The sequence below is a fragment of the Ranitomeya imitator genome, chromosome 3 (assembly GCF_032444005.1).
Source record: "Ranitomeya imitator isolate aRanImi1 chromosome 3, aRanImi1.pri, whole genome shotgun sequence".
NCBI lineage: Eukaryota > Metazoa > Chordata > Amphibia > Anura > Dendrobatidae > Ranitomeya > Ranitomeya imitator.
In genome coordinates, this window is record NC_091284.1 from 445178185 (window position 1) to 445202558 (window position 24374).

Below are 24374 nucleotides of genomic sequence, written 5' to 3' on the forward strand. Positions count from 1 at the left end.
CCAGAATTATGTGAGGCCATTTTTACCACACACAGACCACCATAACAATGAGATCTAAAAACAATGGAGGAATTGTGGGGGTTTCACTCCATTTCTAAATGTTGCCCTTTTTTTCAGTACATTGGAATGAATGGTGTCCTACAAAAGTACAAGTCTTCCACAACAGTAGGGAAAATAAGACATGGCGCTTGGAATAAGTGGTGGGGGGCGAGGCGGAAGGGGTTAAAGGGAATCCCTCTGGCACCTACGACTGCTCCATGCTGACACCAGTCCATTACGGACCTGACCGCTAGGGGGCGACAAGGTCCCTCACGGAGACTAGCCGGGCGTCGCACAGAGCCTGGACCAGATTCTCACAGAGAAGTGAAAGCGCCGGCGCCACCATTGGCTCTCCCTCCTAGCGTCACTAGTTCTGCGTGACGTCACGGCGGAGTCCTCAGCTGATTGGACGTTTTGCCTCAGCTCCCGGACGTGGCTCCACCCCCGAAGCCCCTGACCGCTGGAGACGTCACTGCTGCAGCCGGAGCGCGCCTTGCGTGTACCTCGCTCCCGCGAGAGATTAGAGCAGGCCGGGGTTAAGATGGCGGCGCCCGTGCTGAGAGTGTCTGTGCCGCGGTGGGAGAGCGGGGCCCGCTATGCTGTGTGCGTGCTCGGTATCGTTATATCACTCTATGCTTTCCACGTGGAGAGGGAAAAGGAGCGGGACCCCGGCTACCAGGCCATGTGCGACCTCAACGAGTGGGTGCGCTGCTCCACCGACCTCTCCTCCAGGTACCGGGCACTGTGTGTGCAGGGGTGGCACATGGGCAGGGGTGGCACCCCATGGCTGCGCTGTCAGGTGCACGCTCTGATGGATGGAAACAAGGCCACGTCGCCAGTGCTGCGGTCAGTGGACGTGGCCGGGGGACACTGGGGCAGAGGCTGGCACTACGGTGTGTGTGGCATTCCTGGCACACCCCCTCTGTCAGGTAGCTGGCATATGCCTGGTGCAGGCTGTGTGCCACCGGCACTGGGCACTGCCCAGCTAGTGATGGCAGGTTTAGTCCCAGTGACTTTACCAGGCAATTGTGTTGGCATGAAGCGCTGTCTCTAACACCTGGGTGCCATGTATACAGGCATGGGCGACGCCATCGTAGTCTGTAATAGTCGCTTTCACCACCATGGATGCAAGTTCTTCCCCTACCATTTCATGCCCGTCCGTTCTGTGTCATTGAGCGGTCACTTTTATTTTTTTTTGGTTTAGAAAGACCCTATTTGTCAGAGGTAACGCGGGCATTGGCGCGGCGTGAATGTCGCCACTGTGTCACTGAGCCGCCCGGACGGGATGCTTTCTGTATAGGCTCCTTGCTTGTTTCTAGTGACTCGGGTCTTGGCACTGAGCAGAGGGCAAAGGAGTAAGAACATGTCTAATCAGTTCTTGGGGAAGTAACATAGTTAGTAAGGCCGAAAAAAGACATTTGTCCATCCAGTTCAGCCTATATTCCATCATAATAAATCCCCAGATCTACGTCCTTCTACAGAACCTAATAATTGTATGATACAATATTGTTCTGCTCCAGGAAGACATCCAGGCCTCTCTTGAACCCCTCGACTGAGTTCGCCATCACCACCTCCTCAGGCAAGCAATTCCAGATTCTCACTGCCCTAACAGTAAAGAATCCTCTTCTATGTTGGTGGAAAAACCTTCTATCCTCCAGACGCAAAGAATTCCCCCTTGTGCCCGTCACCTTCCTTGGTATAAACAGATCCTCAGCGAGATATTTGTATTGTCCCCTTATATACTTATACATGGTTATTAGATCGCCCCTCAGTCGTCTTTTTTCTAGACTAAATAATCCTAATTTCGCTAATCTATCTGGGTATTGTAGTTCTCCCATCCCCTTTATTAATTTTGTTGCCCTCCTTTGTACTCTCTCTAGTTCCATTATATCCTTCCTGAGCACCGGTGCCCAAAACTGGACACAGTACTCCATGTGCGGTCTAACTAGGGATTTGTACAGAGGCAGTATAATGCTCTCATCATGTGTATCCAGACCTCTTTTAATGCACCCCATGATCCTGTTTGCCTTGGCAGCTGCTGCCTGGCACTGGCTGCTCCAGGTAAGTTTATCATTAACTAGGATCCCCAAGTCCTTCTCCCTGTCAGATTTACCCAGTGGTTTCCCGTTCAGTGTGTAATGGTGATATTGATTCCTTCTTCCCATGTGTATAACCTTACATTTATCATTGTTAAACCTCATCTGCCACCTTTCAGCCCAAGTTTCCAACTTATCCAGATCCATCTGTAGCAGAATACTATCTTCTCTTGTATTAACTGCTTTACATAGTTTTGTATCATCTGCAAATATCGATATTTTACTGTGTAAACCTTCTACCAGATCATTAATGAATATGTTGAAGAGAACAGGTCCCAATACTGACCCCTGCGGTACCCCACTGGTCACAGCGACCCAGTTAGAGACTATACCATTTATAACCACCCTCTGCTTTCTATCACTAAGCCAGTTACTAACCCATTTACACACATTTTCCCCCAGACCAAGCATTCTCATTTTGTGTACCAACCTCTTGTGCGGCACGGTATCAAACGCTTTGGAAAAATCGAGATATACCACGTCCAATGACTCACCGTGGTCCAGTCTATAGCTTACCTCTTCATAAAAACTGATTAGATTGGTTTGACAGGAGCGATTTCTCATAAACCCATGCTGATATGGAGTTAAACAGTTATTCTCATTGAGATAATCCAGAATAACATCCCTCAGAAACCCTTCAAATATTTTACCAACAATAGAGGTTAGACTTACTGGCCTATAATTTCCAGGTTCACTTTTAGAGCCCTTTTTGAATATTGGCACCACATTTGCTATGCGCCAGTCCTGCGGAACAGACCCTGTCGCTATTGAGTCCCTAAAAATAAGAAATAATGGTTTATCTATTACATTACTTAGTTCTCTTAGTACTCGTGGGTGTATGCCATCCGGACCCGGAGATTTATCTATTTTAATCTTATTTAGCCGGTTTCGCACCTCTTCTTGGGTTAGATTGGTGACCCTTAATATAGGGTTTTCATTGTTTCTTGGGATTTCACCTAGCATTTCATTTTCCACCGTGAATACCGTGGAGAAGGTGTTTAATATGTTAGCTTTTTCCTCGTCATCTACAACCATTCTTTCCTCACTATTTTTTAAGGGGCCTACATTTTCAGTTTTTATTCTTTTACTATTGATATAGTTGAAGAACAGTTTGGGATTAGTTTTACTCTCCTTAGCAATGTGCTTCTCTGTTTCCTTTTTGGCAGCTTTAATTAGTTTTTTAGATAAAGTATTTTTCTCCCTATAGTTTTTTAGAGCTTCAATGGTGCCATCCTGCTTTAGTAGTGCAAATGCTTTCTGTGATGTGCAATATGCCAGGCTGGCAACCACTTTTTGTCTCCCTTGTTAACGTTTTCTGTGTTAAACAAAGCGTAGAGGAGGATGCGATGACTGGACCTGAATTACAAGGTCACTTTTGAATGCACCATGAAATACTAGGGCAGCACGGTGGCTCAGTGGTCAGCACTAGGTTCAAACCCCACTCAGGACAACATCAGGACAAGAGTTTGTATGTTCTCCCCGTGTTTGTGTGGGTTTCCTCTGGGTTCTCCGGTTTCCTCCCACATTCCAAAGACATACTGATAGGGAACTTAGATTGTGAGCCCCAACGGGGACAGCGATGATAATGTGTGCAACCTGTAAAGTGCTGCGGAATATGTTAGCGCTATATAAAAATAAATATTATTACATACTAAAATTCTCCTAAGTGGCCCCTTACAGCTTCCCCAGCGATCACTAGGAGTTAAAGGGAGTCTGTCGGTAGGGTCCACCCTCCTATGAGCATGCCAGTCACGTTGATATCTACGAGCCAATGTCTTATTGTAGAGAAATCCAAGTTTTTCTTAGATATAAATGAGCTGTTCAGGACTGTGGGCCGCACATAGATCTGCATGAGACTCTGCCTCCAGAGATTACCTTCTGTGACCTACATGCCCAAATAGACGGCTTTAGGGGGTTGGTCCTACTGACAGATTCCCTTTAAAGCTTTCACCCTACAGCCTGTATCCGATCACCTAGTCCTGCCAGCCTGTCTGCCCGCTAGTAAAACGCACTGATAATACGATGAAACTTGAAATCTGCTGCAGGAACACTAAAGGGTTATAGAGGTGGCATGCGACTATGAAACCTCAAGTTACTGATCCCAAGAATAAAAGAAACAAGACTATGGCCAAGAGCTGCACCCCCTTTTAAGTCTCACTGGCACTCATGACCATCTGCCTGTGCCCTTAACTGCTGCCAGCCCTATTTACCTGAGCTGGCCCTGCCTGCTGTGCCCAGTACAGGACACCAAGCAGAGGAAACACTGGTGAGGGGGGTAGCTTTAAGGCTGTGTGCACACGTTGCGTCTTCACGTTTTTCCCCGATAAAAACGCTATAAAACCGCAAAAAACCCCGCATACAATAAGCTTCCTATCATTTAGAATGAATTCTGCATGTTTTGTGCACATGATGCGTGTTTTTTTTCCGCGAAAAAAATGCATCGCAGTAAAAACTGCAGCATGTTCATTCATTTTGCTTTTTTTTTTTTTTTGCGGATTTCCCTCTACAAAATACATTGGGAAATGTCCGGAAAAAAATGCGGCAAAAACGCATGCGGTTTTCTTGCGGATTTCTTGCAGAAAATGTCCGGTTTTTCTCAGGAATTTTCTGCGAGAAATCCTGGACGTGTGCACATAGCCTCAAACAGAATTGTGTCCCCTTCATTTTCAGGACATGGACTCCTAGTAATATCCTAATATGCCATGTCATTTTATAAGAAATTAATATTATTTCAGAAAGGTATGCTCATCTTAAAGGGGGCCTGTAGGGAAAATCAGTCTAAGGGCAGCTGTCCAATCTATGTATCTCAGGTGGCCTGGTAACCTCTCCCCACCCTCTTCCCCTAGACTGACTGGTGACTCCCTGTACCTACACAAGGAGAGGCCGGTCAGTCTAGGTAATTGGGCAGGAAGAAGCGGACAGGGCCCGTCCTCAGTCACCCAATGCATAGTCCCTGGCCAGAGGAGAAGTATGACTCCTCTGAAATGCTCCGCCGCTTCATAATAAAACATGCATGTCTGTAATACTGGAACATGGCTCTGATTCTGCGGCCAGCATAAATCTGTTGTCTGGTTCCCTTTATCACATCTGCCCTGATGGTTAGAAAAAAATCCCAATTGTTTTTATTATAATAATAATAATAATCTTTTTATATAGCGCTAACATATTCCGCAGCGCTTTACAGTTTGCACACATTATCATCACTGTCCCCGATGGGGCTCACAATCTAAATTCCCTATCAGTATGTCTTTGTTTTATCCTCCCATTGGTGCCATAGGCAGAGTATTGCATTTATGCATTACATTCTGGGACGTGCACATTGCAAAACAGTGAAGGGACTTCAGATATTCTCATTGATTTGAGTGGGGCTTGCAGAAGTTCTTGCACATCCTGCAACTGTCCATGTGCAAAACTGATTTTTCAGCAACAAGTTTCTCCCATAACTGCACGCTATGTTTTTTTTCCTCTTGATTGAAGAGAGTCACAATCTTGGGCTTCAGAAGAGAACAATTTGTCTCTAATTTCATGAGAATGCAGTCCAGTGAGATCTCAGTGGTGCTAGAACGTTCTATTCACTGTGCTATTTAGTGGCCTAGTAGTTTGTTGTCTGTTACCATTTTTTTCCTTAGACTATTTCATAAGTTGCTTTATTTTCCTTCGTGCATGCAGGTATAGAGATTGTACCAAAACTTGAAGTTACTCCAATCAGTCAGATATGGGATAATTTTATGATTGCGGAGACCCTCACTGGTCTGGGGAACAGGTCTCTAAAGGGGACTGTATATTCTCAATGGGAATGCCAGAGAGGGCCGAGCGATGTGACTGGCTGTCTTCAACGGTCTGGAGAACGGGTCTCTAAGGCCGGTTTCACACGTCAGTGGCTCCGGTACGTGAGGTGACAGTTTCCTAACGTACCGGAGCTACTGACACACGTAGACACATTGAAATCAATGCATCTGTGCAGATGTCATTGATTTTTTTTGCGGACTGTCTCTCCGTGTGCCAAACACAGAGACATGTCAGTGTTCGTGGGAGCGCACGGATTACACGGACCCATTAAAGTCAATGGGTCCGTGTAAAACACATACCGCACACGGACGTTGTCCGTGTGCCGTGCAGGAGACAGCGCTACAGTAAGCGCTGTCCCCCCACTGGTGCTGAAACCCCATTCATATCTTCCCTGCAGCAGCGCTTGCTGTAGAGAAGATATATAGTTACATATAGTTATTAAGATCGAAGGAAGACTATAAGTCCATCTAGTTCAACCCATAGCCTAACCTAACATGCCCTAACGTGTTGATCCAGAGGAAGGCAAAAAAAAACCATGTGGCAAAGAGTAAGCTCCACATTGGGGAAAAAAATTCCTTCCTGACTCCACATACGGCAATCAGACTAGTTCCCTGGATCAATGCCCTATCAAGGAATCTAGTGTATATACCCTGTAACATTATACTTTTCCAGAAAGGTATCCAGTCCCCTCTTAAATTTAAGTAATGAATCACTCATTACAACATCATACGGCAGAGAGTTCCATAGTCTCACTGCTCTTATAGTAAAGAATCCGCGTCTGTTATTATGCTTAAACCTTTTTTCCTCCAAACGCAGAGGATGCCCCCTTGTCCCTGTTTCAGGTCTATGATTAAAAAGATCATCAGAAAGGTCTTTGTACTGTCCCCTCATATATTTATACATTAAAATAAGATCACCCCTTAGTCTTAGTTTTTCCAAACTAAATAGCCCCAAGTGTAATAACCTATCTTGGTATTGCAGACCCCCCAGTCCTCTAATAACCTTGGTCGCTCTTCTCTGCACCCGCTCCAGTTCAGCTATGTCTTTCTTATACACCGGAGACCAGAACTGTGCACAGTATTCTAAGTGTGGTCGAACTAGTGACTTGTATAGAGGTAAAATTATATTCTCCTCATGAGCATCTGTGCCTCTTTTAATGCATTCCATTATTTTATTTGCCTTTGTAGCAGCTGCCTGACACTGGCCACTGAATATGAGTTTGTCATCCACCCATACACCCAGGTCTTTTTCATTGACGGTTTTGCCCAGAGTTTTAGAATTAAGCACATAATTATACATCTTATTGCTTCTACCCAAGTGCATGACCTTACATTTATCCCCATTAAAGCTCATTTGCCATTTATCAGCCCAAGCTTCTAGTTTACATAAATCATCCTCTAATATAAAATTGTCCTCCTCTGTATTAATTACCCTGCAGAGTTTAGTGTCATCTGCAAATATTGAAATTCTACTCTGAATGCCCCCTACAAGGTCATTAATAAATATGTTGAAAAGAAGGCCCAATACTGACCCCTGTGGTACCCCACTGCTAACCGCTACCCAGTCCGAGTGTGCTCCATTAATAACCACCCTTTGTTTCCTATCCCTGAGCTAGCTCTAAACCCACTTACACATATTTTCCCCTATCCCCATTATTCTCATTTTATGTATCAACCTTTTGTGTGGCACCGTATCAAAAGCTTTTGAAAAGTCCATATACACTACATCCACTGGGTTCCCTTGGTCCAATCCGAAACTTACCTCTTCATAGAAACTGATCAAATTAGTCTGACATGAACGGTCCCTAGTAAACCCGTGCTGATACTGGGTCATGAGGTTATTCCTCTTCAGATACTCCAGTATAGCGTCCCTTAGAATGCCCTCCAGGATTTTACCCACAGTAGAGGTTAAGCTTACTGGCCTATAATTTCCGAGTTCAGTTTTTGTCCCCTTTTTGAATATTGGCACCACATTTGCTATACGCCAGTCCTGTGGTACAGACCCTGTTATTATGGAGTCTCAATGAATATTCCTTTTTTTTTTTTTTGTTTCTCGTGTTTAAAATAAAGATCCATGTCCCCACCACCCTCCCACCCCCTGTGCGCCCGCCCGCTGTTCTTAAAATACTCACCCGGCTCCCTCGCTGGCGCTGCTTCCTGTCCTGGCCGCACCTTCTACTGTATGAGCGGTCACGTGGGGCCGCTCATTTACAGTAATGAATATGCGGCTCCACCTCCCATAGGGGTGGAGCCGCATATTCATTACTGTAAATGAGCGGCCCCACGTGACCGCTCATACAGTAGAAGGTGCGGTGGATCTTTATTTTAAACACGAGAAAAAAAAAAAAGGAATATTCATATCTTCTTAACAGCAAACACTGCTGCAGGGAAGATATGAATGGGGCTTCAGCAGCAGATGCAGGGGACAGCGCTAAACTTTAGCGCTGTCTCCTGCACGGTGCGAGTGGTACCCAGTGGGCACACGTGTGCCACACTGATGTGCCACAGAAACGCACGGGGACACGGATAATTCCGGTACCGATTTTTCTGGTACCGGAATTATCTGGACGTGTGGGACTGCCCTAAAGGGGACTGTATATTGTCAATGGGGGTGCCAGAGAGGGCCGAGTGTTGTGACTGGCTGTCTTCAGCAGTCTGGTTGAGAATTTTGTGCCGTTCATCTTTTCTTAGTAAGCCATATACCAGTCCACCTTCTATTGGACTGGTTCTAGTTCTATTCTAGTTCTGATGACCCTAGGGTTATTGAAGGTACTTTTGGCTGTGGTGAGCGACCACTATGGACATTCTAAGCGGCTACGTAGCCCCATACCAAGCAAGCTCTCATTCATAGTGTTCTTGTAACTTTCTATCATAGAAAGCTATAACTTTTTTTGCAAGTTGCGCTACAGTATTTCTTATGTAGGACTAGATCAGAGGGGCAAGTCTTCTCTTCACTCGTGTTTAGTGAGCCTATTGTGCCCAATACCTTGTCACTAAAGCCCCCTTCACACATCAGTTTTTTTGCCATCAGTCGCAATCCGTCGAATTTTGTAAAAAAAAAAATGAATCCGGCGACTGATGCTGCCGGTTCCGTTTTTTTCTCATAGACTTGTATTAGCAGCAGATGGCCTCACATTTTCATCTGTCGTTTGCTGGATCCTTCGAAAATAGTCCGGCGGCCGGAGACAATGGACGAAGTAACTTTATTTTGTACGTTGAAAAATCTGACAGAGACGGATCAGTCGCCGTCCGTCGTTTACTCGAATGGAAGCCTATGGGCCCCGGATCTGTCAAATGACAGAATCCGGCGACAGGTTCCGTTGTTTTTTTTTTTTTAACTGAGCATGCTCCGATTTATTTAGTATCCAGTTAGCCAGATCCGTTAGTCGGATCCGTCGAAAAACAAACCCCTCGCATCAGTTTTTCACTATCTGCGACGGAACAGTCGAGCCAACGGATTGACTGACGGCAAAAAACTGATGTGTGAAAGGGGCCTAAGTGCACGAGCCACATTGATGCATGTGTTACGTTTGGCCTTCTATCGACTCTGTGTGATAGAGATTGGGTATTAGAGGAACACCCTTGTAGACCCTTCATTTTGGAGATGCTCTGGCCCAGTAGTTTTAGGCTCCATAATTTTGGCCCTTGTTAGTCTCTTAGGCTACGTTCACATTAGCGTCGCGTCGCCGTTGCGTCGGCGACGCAGCGGCGACGCGCCCCTATGTTTAACATAGGGGACGCGTGCGTTGTTTTGGTGGCGTTTTTCGCCACGTGCGTCGTTTCCGACGCTAGCGTCGGACGCAAGAAAACGCTACATGTAGCATTTTCTGTGCGTCCGATTTTCGTCAAAAACGACGCACGCGTCGCAAAACGCGCGCGTTTTTGCGCGCGTTTGCGCGCGTTTTTCCGTGCGTCGCCGCTGCGTCGCCGACGCAACGGCGACGCGACGCTAATGTGAACGTAGCCTTAGATCTTTACACTTTCCAATTTTCACTGCTTCCAACAAATTAATAGATTTTCTTTGCACTTGACATTGTTTTTAAATGCTGCCCACCACTCTCTGCTTCCCTTCTTCCAATGCTTCCCAGGTCCTCTGCTTCTTTTTCCAGCTGCATGGGCATGTAACCTCAGCAGCCAACTACAGGCCGGATTGGTGTCCAACATGGCACCGCTGTGCCCCGTGATTGGCTTTAGCAATCATACATCCACCCAGCCAGAAGAGAAAAACTGGAGGGGTCACAGGCATTGATGAAAGAGGAGTTGTAGAATTTGGTAAGGTAAGCATACTTTATGTAACAGTATGCTAGACAGTTTTGAAAAAAAAAAAATTGAGGAATTCTTTTAGAATTGATTTTTACTTGCTGCCTGCTAGACCGTAGTGTATGGCCACACACAGCAGTTGGCACGTGGCAGAAATGTGGATGCAATGTGGCTATGTCATGACAGTACCAGCTGCTGTCAAATGGATTATAAGAAAATGCACTGCATGGAGATTAAAGGGAACCTGTCAGCCGTCCCCCCCCCCCCCCCCAGCGTTTTTAACTAAGAGAGCCAACTTGTGCAGCACTAATGCTGCATTCTGTGAAGGTGGCTTTTTTTTTGGGTCCCTTCCAACGCTGCAATATTACTTTTTATAATTTGCCCGCCATACCTCTAGGCTAGTTTCACACTAGCGTTTTGAGGAGCTGCGGACTTCCTCCGTGAAGCCCCGCCCTCGGCCGCTAGCTCAGCCTACTTCTGCATGCGGCCTGCGTACCTAGCTTTAACATTAGGTACGCAGGTCGTGCGGCTGTATGCGGATGCTTCCGCATGCATTGTTTTGACGATGCGGAGAAAAAAAAATTGATACAAGCTGCGTTCTACGCTGGTCGCCGCATCGTCAAAACGACGCATGCGGAAGCATCGGCATACAGCGGCACGACCTGCGTACCTAATGTTAAAGATAGGTACGCAGGCCGCATGCAGAAGTAGGCAGAGCTAGCGGCGGGGTGGGGCCGAGGGCGGGGCTTCACAGAGGAAGTCTGCAACGCTAATGTGAAACCAGCCTTAGTCCGGGGGGGGCATGTCTTCCCCCCCCCCCCCCCCCCTTCCGACACAAACGCCTCCCAGCCATCACTCAGCCCCACCGTGCGCCGCCTGCGCTGTAGGTTCCTTGTTCCGGCATGCGCCGTTTGCACTGCCCTTTGAGTCACATCACATGATGGGAACTTACAGCACAGATGCCAGGGACATTAATGAAGGCAGAGGAGGCGGTGTACGGTGGGGCTGAGTGACGGCTGCGAGGCAGTTGTGTCTGGTGGGGAGAAGACGTGCCCCCCAGACAGACTAAAGGTATGGCGGGCAAATTATAAAAAGTAATATTGCAGCGTTGGAAGGGACCCCTAAAAAAGAGCCACCTTCACAGAAGGCAGTACTGCACAAGGTGGCTCTGTTAGTCAAAAAAGCCTGGGGGGGGGGGGTGACAGGTTCCCTTTAAGAGTTAACCAGCATTAAATTACTATTAAATTAATTACATTGTTTTTGCTTTTAAAGGGATTGTTTGAAGTAGAGAAGTGAGGCTATTTTCTTCTAGCGCCTCATCGCTCCATGGGTTGTGTGCAGTATTGCAGCTTATATTGTAGAGCATGTGAGTGGGCAGAAATACCACACATATCCTGTTGCAGGTGTGACTCTGTTTTGGGAATACTCATTTTCATATTATGAACCTTCTCTGTATGTGCATTTATAGTATTGTCATGCATATCGTCACTCCTGGACATTTTCTGAGCAGGGAGCCTTAACACAGCCTTCTTCTCTTCTTCAGCAGAGTCCCAGAGATTGGACCAATCAAAATATTATGACATGTCCTTACAATATAAAATGGGAATACCCCTTTAGGGCAGTCCCACACGTCCAGATAATTCCGGTACCGGAAAAATCGGTACTGGAATTATCCGTGTCTGTGTGCCCGTGCGTTTCTGTGGCACATCAGTGCGGCACACGTGTGCCGCCCGTGTGCCCACTGGGTACCACACGCACCGTGCAGGAGACAGCGCTAAAGTTTAGCGCTGTCCCCTGCATCTGGTGCTGAAGCCGCCATTGATATCTTCTCTGCAGCAGCGTTTGCTGTAGAGAAGATATGAATATTCCTTTTTTTTTTTTTTTTTTGTTGTTATTTCTCGTGTTTAAAATAAAGATCCATGTCCCCACCCCCCTCCCACCCCCTGTGCGCCCACCCGCTGTTCTTAAAATACTCACCCGGCTCCCTCGCTGGCACTGCTTCCTGTCCTGGCCACACCTTCTACTGTATATACTGTATTTTTCCCCATAGTTTGTAAGCTTGCGAGCAGGGCCCTCATTCCTCCTGGTATCTGTTTTGAACTGTATTTCTGTTATGCTGTAATGTCTATTGTCTGTACAAGTCCCCTCTATAATTTGTAAAGCGCTGCGGAATATGTTGGCGCTATATAAATAAAAATTATTATTATTATTATACCTTCCACCCATAGGGGTGGAGCCGCATATTCATTACTGTAAATGAGAGGCCCCACGTGACCGCTCATACAGTAGAAGGTGCCGACAGGAAGCAGCGCCAGCGAGGGAGCCGGGTGAGTATTTTAAGAACAGCGGGCGGGCGCACAGGGGGTGGGAGGGGGGTGGGGACATGGATCTTTATTTTAAACACGAGAAACAACAAAAAAAAGGAATATTCATATCTTCTCTACAGCAAACGCTGCTGCAGAGAAGATATCAATGGCGGCTTCAGCACCAGTGGGGGGCACAGCGCTTACTGTAGCGCTGTCTCCTGCACTGCACATGGACAACGTCCGTGTGCGGTACGTGTTTTACACGGACCCATTGACTTTAATGGGTCCGTGTAATCCGTGCGCTCCCACAAACACGGACATGTCTCCGTGTTTGGCACATGGAGACATGGTCCACAAAAAAATCAATGACATCTGCACAGATGCATTGATTTCAATGTGTCTACGTGTGTCAGTGGCTCCGGTACGTGAGGAAACTGTCACCTCACCTACTGGAGCCACTGACGTGTGAAACCGGCCTTAAAGGGATTGTCCGATGAGGGCAAGTTCTCACCTATCCACAGTATAGGTAATAACTTGTTGATTAGTTGGGGCCAGCGGCTGGGATTGGGGTGCTGCTGCTCTGTACATTGGTTACGGGGCTGCCCAGTGCTGCTCTCAGCTTTTACTACAGCCCTATGGAGAATGAGTGGTGCAGTGGTCGGGCATCTGACCTGCCACACCATTTTATAACGGGGATAAAAATTTCTGGTCCTGGTGATCACTGCGGGTCGCAGCGGCGGCACATCTACCTATCAATAATTCAACACCTATACTGCGGATAGGTAATGACTTGGTTTAACTGTACAACGCATTTAATAAACTTTTTATTTTTAGCAGCAGTTACTGTCCAGCCTTCCTTATTGCCGGCTATGGCAGTCCATGAGGCTTTCATTCCCTGTGAGCTTAGCTGAGTCATATCCACGTGGAGGAGACTTTCAACATCTCATGTTGTCTTAAGTTCAGTTTATCTTGTGATTTTTCGAAGTGCAGTTTGTTCTGGTCTCACGAGAGAGAGATGTATTTCTAGACTAGACAAGGCATGCTCAGAATGAAAAAACAGGATACGTCGCTGGATTCCTGTGTTTGACGGTCAGTGACGGAACCTGTGTCCATAGGCTTCCATTATAGCCAACGACGGACAGCACAGGACCCGTCTCTGAGCGATTTTCCAACGTGCAGAAAAGCGTTCCACTGAACGTTTTCTCCGCCCGACGGACCGCTATTTTCCGACGGATGAAATTGATGGCCATCCGTCACAATCCGTCGCTAATACAAGTCTATGCGGAAAAACAGGATCCTGCAGAAAATTTGCAGGATCCTGCTTTTTCAAAAATCGACGGATTTTGACGGGAGGAAAAAGACGGAAGTGTGAAAGAGGCCTAATGAGTCTTCCTGCAGCATGCCGGTTCACACAGTGGGGAGAGTCAGATCTGTTCCATGCAAAGCTCTGATGTCTGGCTATGTCTGCCACTGACATGGACAAGGGCTCAATAGTGAATTTCTATATCCGTTTGCACTACTGGACTTCAAGAGCTTCTGTCCTGATAGAGACATATTTAACGTCAGATGTTTTCACCAGTCCTTGTCCCGTTGGGGCTAAAATGAAAAAAGGTTAAGTGTTGCAATCTTGTGGCGTAGCCCTTAGCGGGGAGTGTCTCTGGGAATAAATGAGAAATGCAAATGAAGACCCTTTTTGTTCTGTTAGAAATATGCCATGTCATAAGTGTAGAATGTAGCCTGATATTGCACAATTGGAAGTCTAATGACCAACGGTGGGGTGGGCACGTTGGTATTCAGAGATCCCGCATTCCCAGGTCATAACATCTAACCAGGGATTATTGAGTGTCTTATTATATCACCCTCAGTTGGGTATGTCTGTGTAACATATAGACTTTACTGGGCCAGGTCAATGATTATACAATAGCACCGCATCCACTATTATACATGCTGCAGTTATAATAGATGTACCCTTACAGGTTCTCTCTGCCAGTACGCCCAGTCCTCTGCACGTGCATGTTTTATCTCTTGGCTCTGTCTAATAAAATGTTGTACATTATTATCGAACATTTAGGATGTTTGGCCGTTACATTTTATGAGCGATTTATCCCTTCATCATATATAGACTAATGGTATGATTTGTATAATTAGCATTTTGTGCAATTAGATGTGAATATAAGCATACATTGTTTTTCCCATGAGGTCTTCATGACTATTGGAAGTCTGCTGACCTTTATGTTGGGCATTGGTCTCTCATATAGCCACAGCCCAGGCCCATTCGTGTCACCAGCAAGAGACACCCACCATTGAGCTGCTGCTGCCCTATCTGTGCAAGAATACCATTACAGGCTTGTTTTCAGAGCTGGGTTCTTCCTGAAGATGTTTTTATGAGCTCTCTCAATGAGTCTTTTCGGTATATACCGTAATATTAAATTCAATTGGAACTGGTAGAGATTTTATCTTTGTAGCAAGATTTGAGCAAGAATAGGTTTCCCTACAATTGCCAATTTTCTCATGTACCTTTTCATTTTTCCTTCCATTCTTCTTAGGGCCATAACCTTTTTTTATTTTTCCATTGACATACCCATATGAGGTCTTGTTCTGAATGACTCTCATCGAGTTTCATACAATGTATTTTTTCCCTTTTTTTTTATGTGGGATTATATAGTGGGGAAAAACTGCAATTCTGCAGTCCTTGTTTTTTGGGATGTGTTTTTACAGCATAAAAATGACCTGTATGGTAAAAATGACTTCGCAACATTCTCCTGGTCAGTACAATTATGGCGATGTCAAACTTGCATAGATTTTTTTTTTAATATAATATTATTATTATTATTTTGTTGAAAAGAATGTTGTAAACGTTCGAAAGTTAAGAGAAAAAATTGTGTTGCTATTTTCTGAGGTCCATAACATTCTTATTTTTCTGATAGAGCTGAGTTTTGCTTGGTTTTGCATGGTGAGATAATGGTTTTATTAGTACCAATTTGAGGTACATGTGCCGTTTTGGTCTCTCTTCATTGCATTTTTTTAGGGAAGTATATTGACCAGAAAAATGCAATGCTGGTTTTATTTTTTTCTCCTTATGCTGCCTACTGTACATTTTAATTTATTATGTTTTGATACCCTGGTCTTTTACTGACAATGTATTGTCAAATGTTCTTTATTACTAATATATATATATATATATATATATACATATACACACACACCGTATTTTTCTGACTATAAGACGCACCGGACTATAAGGCGCACCCAGATTTTAGAGGTGGAAAATAGGGAAAAAAATATTTGAAGCAAAAAAATGTGGTAAAATATTTAACATACTATTATATATAATAACACCACATATAATAGTATGTTATTATGTTGGAAGCTGCGGGACCAGTGTGGTGTCTGTACAGTACTGTATGAAGATGCTGGAGGGTGAGTATAAGAATGGGGGCACAGGGCTTATATTTAAAGCACCACTCCAGCACTGCAAAATAACACTGGAGTGCTGCTTTAAAATCCAATGGGAGAACTATAACTCCCAGCATGTCCTGCAGATCCTATGACATGCTGAGAGTTATAGTTCACTAAAGAAGTGGTAGAGTGCTTTAGAGTGCCAGCCACACTGTGGTGAGGTAAAAGCATCCCATGACTGCACACAGAGCCCTCCCTCTTGTTGCCTTTCCACAGCACAGGTAATGGAAGCCAGCAGATTCTAGTGTTGGAGTCTGAAGGACCTGTGATGATGTCAATAAGAGGGAGGGCTCTGTGCTGCCATGTGATGCTCCAGCCTGCCCACTTCTGACATCATCACAGGTCCTCCTTGTGCACACTGCACAGCACTCAGCTCCAGCCCAGGAAGGTACAGCGATCTCCTCTCCCCCACACCCTGCTGCTGCCTCCTCTCTCCCGGACACACGGATCTCCCCAGCTGCTGCAGGAATCAGCGCTGGGAAACCATGTGTGTCCCTGCTTAAGTGCAGTATTCATTTGCCTCTCCTGGCTCACCACTCAGCTGATAGGTGGGCGGGGAGCAGCTAATGAATATTCACTGCACTTAATCATCGGGGCCACATGGCTTCCCTAGCACTGATTCCTGGCAGCTGGGGACATACTGAAGTGGGATAACCGTGCCATCCCACTCACTGCTGCCCCCCTCCCCACATGCTACATCCGTACCATAATACGCACCCACACTTTCCTCCGAAATTTGGAGGAAAAAAAGTGCGTCTTATGGTCAGAAAAATACGGTATATATATAATTTATTTATTTTTTTTACTTTTAAAAACTTGATGAAAGACAATGCGCATGAGTGTCTGCAACCACATTATTTAACCCCTTCCCGACATGCACTGTACATATACGGCTCTGCGGGAGGTGCGTTCCCGCAAAGAGCAGTATCTCACGCTGAGCGTCGCAGCAATCGCATGCTGGTGTCGGCTGTATGTGACAGCTGAGTCCCCGCAGCAATGCCCATGATCGATGCTGAGCACCGATCGTGGGCATTTAACCCTTCTGATGCCGCTGTCAGCATAGAGAAGCATCGCGCAGGGATGGGGTCCTGGAGGGAAGGTTGCTTCCAATAAATAAATTTCTGTAAGTGTAATAAAAAAACAATAAAAGTACACATTTGGTATCACCGCGTCCGTAACGACCCGCTCTTAAAACTTCCCCACTAGTTAACCCCTTCAGTGAACACCATAAAAAAAGCAAAAAAACAACGCTTTATTATGCCGCCGAACAAAACTGCAATAAAATGTGGTAATAAAGACGGATGTAAATAAAAATGGTACCAATGAAAACGTCATCTTGTCCAGCAAAAACCAAACCACCATACAGCTCCATCAGCAGAAAAATAAAAAAAGTTAAAGCTCTCAGAATAAAGCAATGCAAAAATAATTTTTTTCTATTAAAGTTATTGTGTAGAAGTGCCAAAACATAGATATATGAGGCATCGCTGTAATCGTACTGACCCGAAGAATAAAGCTGCCTTACCAATTTTACTACACGCAGAACATTATAAAAAAAAAATTAAAACAAAAAGCAATTCCTGAATTGCTGGTAAAATTTTGTTCATTTTGTCTCCCAAAAATTGGAATAGAAAGCGATCAAAAAACGTCATGTGCCCAAAAATGGTACCAATAAAAACGTCAACTCGTCCCGCAAAAAACAAGCAATCACATGATTCTGTGGGCCATAATATGGAAAAATTTGTAGCTCTCAAAATGTGATGATGCAAAAACTAGTTTTCACAATAAAAAGCATCTTTTAGTGTGTCAGCAGCAGCCTGTAATGGCACCGACCCGAAGAATAAAGTCGCCTATATACTTATACTACACGAGGAACGGCCCAAAAAAAATAAAACCAATTCTTCACATGCTGTTGATTTTGTTTCATTCTGCCTCCCAAAGATCGCAGTAATGATTGGCGCACATTTATCCTGCGCTCTGCACTGAGTGTTTACACCAGGGTTTCCGAGTGAATCTCTGAAATACGTGATTCAGACAGAACCACTTTCGGAAAATTCCCTATGATGAGGCAGTGTGGACGCCATAGGACCTGTGATCCGGCGGTGTCCGTCTTTTTAGGATTGCATAAAAGTGCTATTAGCCACAGTTTTGTGCACTTCTGAAAAGGCCAGACGGAGTCCGGAGTAACTTTGCTGCCTCTTGGGTCTGGAATCAGGACTATTTAGGAAATTGGGGAATGGCTTTCCCACCATGAATTTAATTCATAGAGTATGGCAGATGCTGAAGCGTATTAGGGGAATTGGGGGCTTCACGGAATTTTCACCTATCTGGGATAACTCATCTCTTCAAGAATTTAACCATATGGAAGGAATGGGAGAATGGAGAGAAAAGGGTATTAGGCTATTAGGACAATTGATTCACAGTGGGAGTCTTAGATCTTATGATGCGCTTCGGCAGGAATTTCAGTTTCCGGGATTAAAATGGTATCAATATAGGAGAGTTCAGCACGCTTTTCAGGCACAGAGGAAGAGGGGGCCCATAGTGGTTCAGAAAGATCTCATGTTAGACTGTATTCTAAATAACAATGGAACAAAGGGGGCTATATCGGAAGTATATGGGGATTTACTACACACATTCTTGGAGGATTACCCGATTAAAGCTAGAGGAAAATGGGAGGCCGAACTGGGGGAAATAGACGATGACAAATGGGGGTCTATTCTGGAATACATACCTAAATTGTCAATGAGTGAGCCTGGGAGACTCTCGCAATTGTATGTGGTTAATAGGGCCTATAGGACACCTGACTTGTTGTTCAAAGCCGGAGTGAGATTGGATTCTGAGTGCCCTAGGTGCACTCAGACTGAGGCGGGTATGCTCCACATGTTGTGGGTGTGCCCCAGGCTCTTTTCATATTGGGTAGCAGTGTTGAACCAAATTGGAGTGCTTTATGGATGTGCGATTCCCAGGGATCCAGTGGTTTGTATACTTGGGTATGTGGAGGAGTTGTCGGCCGATGAAACTGCCAAAATGGCAATAGCTAGATTGCTCTTCGTTGCAAGGAAAGTGATTGCGAGATACTGGATTAGGGAGGAACCTCCAACCAGACGAGAATTTACCGCACAGGTGAATCATATTGTCCAGCTCGAAAAAAGCATTTATACCAAGAGGAATAGGATGGGGTTTTTTCAAAAGCTATGGCAGCCATGGCTAAATGGGAATGATTAAGAGGTTGTGGTAAATAATGTTAATAATACAATTTGTCTGTAATAAAAATGATCTTCTTGGGGAGGAGGGGGGAAAGTTGGGGTTGGTTATCTGAAGGAGGGAGGGGGGAGAAGGGGTATATTTTCTTGTTAAAATGAAAAACACAAATGCACTTTGTTGTATGAATAGATAACATTTATTATGTTCAATAAAAATTTATCTGATAAAAAAAAAACTTTGCTGCCTCATTATAGTGAATGGATCCCTCGGGGGTTTCATCTGTCATGTCACTCAGAGATTTAGATGGAAAACCTTAAAGTGCTCAGCGTAGAGCGCCAGATAAATGTGATTCAAAACATTATGTAAAATGTTCCCCAAAAAAAGCAAGTCCTCACTCAGATCTGTCATCTGTTAACGGATATATAGGGGATTCCATGTTACTGGTAGCACAAAGGCTCTGGAAAAGTGAAATGGCTCCTCACTCTCTAAAAGAAATTTGTCAAATTCTCCGCTCCCAAACCCAAATGCCCCCTCCCATCTGAACCCCAGTGTGTCTAAACCACATTTAGCGCCCACTTGTTGGGCTTTTCTGTAATAGGTCATTCCATGGTAGTGTACAACACAATATAGTAACTCACATTACAAAGATGATGGTAACTTACTGTAACGCAAGTTACCATCAGCTTAGTAACGAAAGGTACTATACTGTACGGTACCGTAAGTTATCTATATTTCTTTTAATAAAAACTATTGCTTTTAATGAGAGGTTAAAATACAGTTTTTAAAGTTTCTGGGGTCTATGGTGTTTTAATACAATAACAATAGTGCTTCACCCCTGTTTACCAGAACAGAAAATGTGGCAGTCTCATGAAGGACAATTGCCTTTCCTTTTTTGTAACGTAAGTTACCAAGTAATAACACTGTATTTTGTATTTAATTTTATTGTTGAAAAATCAAACTGTTGAAATCTACTGAGAATAGTTTCATGTACAATATACATTGACTCCTTTTTGTGCCTGCCTTCAAAGAACAGTCTGTAGCCAGTAGTTTTTGGCTTGTGAATGTATGGAATGACCCTAGTGATGAGAGCCTGCCTAATTTACAGGTGCGTGTCTCCAGAAGCATGAGCTGGGCGTAATGTACTGCTCACTACAACGTCAGTTTGCAATTTTCACTTAGCAACATCCACTGCTGCCTATTTCTGGAAAACACCCATGGAATCAAAATCATCACTACACCTGTAGATAAATTCCCAAATTTCAAAAAATTTTCAAAATGTGGTCACTTGAGGGGGATTCTGCTTTTCTAGCACTTAGGGGCTCTTTATATGAAAGCCGCAAACTATTCTAGGAAAATCTGTGCTCCAGGAGGCAAATAGCGCTCTATTCCTCCCAAGTCACGCTGTATGGCTAAGTAGTACTGTGCAGCCACATATCGGGGTATTCAGTAGGAATTGTGGGACAAATTCTGCTGCCATTTTGACCCATTTCCCAGTGTGAAAATGTAAAACTTGGGGCTAAATCACAATCTTGGTGGTAAAACTGTAAATAATTTTTTCTTCACTGCCCTATGGTATAAGTCTGTGACACACCTGCGGTGTCAATATAATCACTGCATCCCTAGATAAATTTATTGAGAGGTTTAAATCGTAAATGTAACATTGTAACATGGCCCCCTCAAACAAGTGAAGCAAAATCTGCCCTGTAATATGGCGCTACTTCCCTTCTGAGCTTTGCACTGTGCCTCAAAAGTAGTTTTAAACCACATATGGGGTATCGCTGAACTCAGGAGAAATTGCACAACAAACTTTGGGGTCCACTTTCTCCTTTTGCCCTTGTGAAAATAGAAGATTTGTAGCTAAAAAGATTTTTGTGGGAAAAATGAGATTTTATTTTCACAGCTTAACACAATAAGCTTCTGTGAAGCACATGGGGGTTCAAGGTGCTCAATATACATTTTAGGTATGGTCCCAAAGGGGGGTCTAGTTTCCAAAATGATGACATTTGTGTGGGGGTTCCACTGTTGAGGCACATAATGCAACATGGCGTCTGCTAAATATTCCACCAAATTTGCATTCAAAAAGTCAAATAGCACTCCTTCCTTCCAAGCCCTGCCATGCGCCTAAACAGTAGTATTCCCCCACATATGGGGTATCGGTGTACTCAGGAGAAATTGCAAAACAAAGTGTATGGCACAATTTCTCCTGGTACCCTTATAAAAATGCAAAATATGGAGCAAAAAAAAAATTGGAATTTTTTTTTTTTTAAATTTCCACCGCTCTACGTTATAAACTTCTGTGAAGCACCTGGGGATTCAAGGTTCTCCGTAAACATTCTAGATAAGTTCCATAAAGAGTTTCCAAAATGGTGTCACTTATGGTGTTTTTCCACTGTTTAGGCACACTCCAAACATGACATGGTGTCCACTAATTCTGCCAGCAAACTTTACATTCAAAAAGTGAAATGGCGCTCCTTCCCTTCCGAACCCTGCCGTGTGCCCAAACAGTAGATTTTCCCCCACATATCAGGTATCCGCACACTCAGGAGAAATTGCACAAGAAAATGTATGGTCCATTTTCTCTTGTTACTCTTGCGAAAGTAAAAAAAAAATTACGTCTAAAGGAAAATTTTTGTGAAAGAAAATTAAATGTTTATCCAAAAATTCCTGTGATTCACCTGAAGGGTTAATAAAATTATTTAAGGCTATGTGCACACGTTGCGGATTAGGCTTAGGAATTTCTGGTGCAGATTCTGCCTCTCCTGGCAGCAAGCGCAGCTGCGCATTTGTTGCGTTTTTTTGTGCGTTTTTGCTGCGGTTTTCTTGCGGATTTGCTGCGTTTTTTACCCCTGCGGTTTTCTATAATGGAATGGGTACAAAAACGCTGCAGATTCACAATAAAGAAGTGACATGCTACTTCTTTTAAACCGCAGCGGATTTTCCGCAAAGTGTGCACAGCATTTTTTTTTTCTCATTGATTTACATTGTACTGTAAATCAATTGCGGATCTGCAGCGTTTCTGCACCTCAAAAAACTCTGCGGATCCGCAGAAAATCCAAAATGTGTGCACATACCCTTATGTGGTTTTGAGTACCTTGAAGGGGTGCAGTTTTTATAATGGTGTCATTTTTAAAGGGACACTGTCACCTGAATTTGGAGGGAACAATCTTCAGCCATGGAGGTGGGGTTTTGGGGTTTTTGATTCACCCTTTCCTTACCCGCTGGCTGCATGCTGGCTGCAATATTGGATTGAAGTTCATTCTCTGTCCTCCATAGTGCACGCCTGCACAAGGTGCAATCTTGCCTTGCGCAGGCATGTACTATGGAGGACAGAGAATGAACTTCAATCCAATATTGCAGCCAGCGGGTAAGGAAAGGGTGAATCAAAAACCCCACCTCCATGGCTGAAGATTGTTCCCTCCGAATTCAGGTGACAGTGTCCCTTTAAGTATTTTCTGTCACATAGACCCCTCAAAGTCAATTCAAGTGTGAGGTGGTCCCTAAAAAATGGTTATGCAAATTTTGTTGTAAAAATGGGAAATCGCTGGTTAACTTTTAACCCTTAACTTCCTAACAAAAAAATTGTTTCCAAAATTGTGCTTATCATAAAAGCTTCGTAGAAACACAAAATTGACCCATCAATGTACAATATTTGAAATATGGTTTTCTATAAGGTCAAAAACGTATTATGGACATAAAGGGAAACAAATCACTGATATACTAGGACTATACAGACAATTATCGTTTTTTTTTCCGTCTCTATAGTCTAAAATTGTGCTTATGTAAAGTAGACATGTGGGAAATATTGTTTATTAACTATTTTGTGCGATATGACTCTCTGTTTTAAGGGCATAAACATTAAAAGTTTGAAAATTGCTAAACATTCTAAACTTTCACCAAACTTCCAATTTTTTTCACAAATAAATGCCAGTCTTGTCAAATACATTTTAACAGTATCATAAAGAATAATATGTCATGAGAAAACATTCTCAGAATCACCGGGATACATTGAAGCGTTTCAGAGTTAAGACCTCATAAAGGGACAGTGGTCAGAATTGTAAAAATTGGCCTGGTCAGGAAGGTGAAAACAGATTTAGGGGTGAAGGGGTTAAAGGCTGCCGTCAAAGATTTAAATGGTTAACAGCATGGGTCAAAACTCAGCTGTGGCCACTGCTGTAAGATCCAGATACAGACTATACCCTAGATAAAAACATAAAAAGTAAACAAACATCAATAGTGCATGAAAATAATATAGGGTGCTTAGTTAACATAATTTTGATTAAAACAAAACCTAAGCCATCCCACCACGTCACGGTGACCCTATTCTGTACGGTACAAACGTCTAATATTTAAAACCCTTACCATTTGTCAAGTGACGTGCATGTGGATAAGGAATGGGACCCGGCTGATGGACACACAGCTATGGGATGTCATGTCCAGCTCAAAGTAAAGGCAAGCCATACCTTTATATGCACTGGTTTTGCCTGTTTAGTGACCAGTGTGAACACACACTGCATGCACACACACTTCTATTCCAATTCTTCTCTCTAGGTTTTTTATATCAGTCTGTTTGCACGCAGTGCATATAAAGGTGTGGCCTGCCTTTTCTCGGAGCTGGACATTACATTCACGTGGTTCTCCATGGCAGTGTGTCTACTAGCCGGGTCTCAGTCCTTCTCAGCAGGGCTTGGAGTCGGTAAGCCAAACTGTCGTCTCCTCAATTTCCATGACTCCCGACTCCGACTCCACAGCACTCCCTCACTATTGAACATGTACATAAAGTGCAGCACCGATTAATCTCAACTAAAAGCTTAGACTAGGAATATAACAGACATTTAACGGACATTTCATAACTTTCCTAATTATGAAAAAATTAGAGCCCATACTTCATTGTACTACTGTACCCAATTTGTTACATATTTTAGGAGTCGGTCCATTTTATACTGACTTGGACTCCACCAAAAGTGATTACGACTCCACAACCCTGCTTCACATCCCTTATTCACATGCACATTACTTACAAATGGTAAGGTTTTAATATTAGAGGTTAGGACCGTCCCAAATAGGGTCACCGTTACGTCGTGAGATGGCTTTTACATTTTTTTTTTTATTTTTTTTAGCAAAATTATATTAACTAAGCACCCTATATTATTTTAATGCACTCTTGTTTATTTACTGCAGGTTATTTGCTTATGTTTTTATCTTGGGTTGTCTGTTTAGTGGCCATT

At 44.0% G+C, this 24374-nt stretch overlaps 1 protein-coding gene across 1 annotated transcript in view; it reads left to right on the forward strand.

Annotated features, from left to right (window-relative positions):
• The first annotated feature begins 551 nt into the window (after window positions 1-551).
• Window positions 552-24374, forward strand: part of VKORC1L1 (vitamin K epoxide reductase complex subunit 1 like 1) — a 29186-nt gene continuing 5363 nt past the window's right edge. Inside the window, exon 1 of the mRNA XM_069757372.1 lies at window positions 552-771. Within this exon, the coding sequence (XP_069613473.1) occupies window positions 581-771 (191 nt within the window). The 5' untranslated portion in view covers window positions 552-580. The remainder of the gene's footprint in view (window positions 772-24374) is intronic.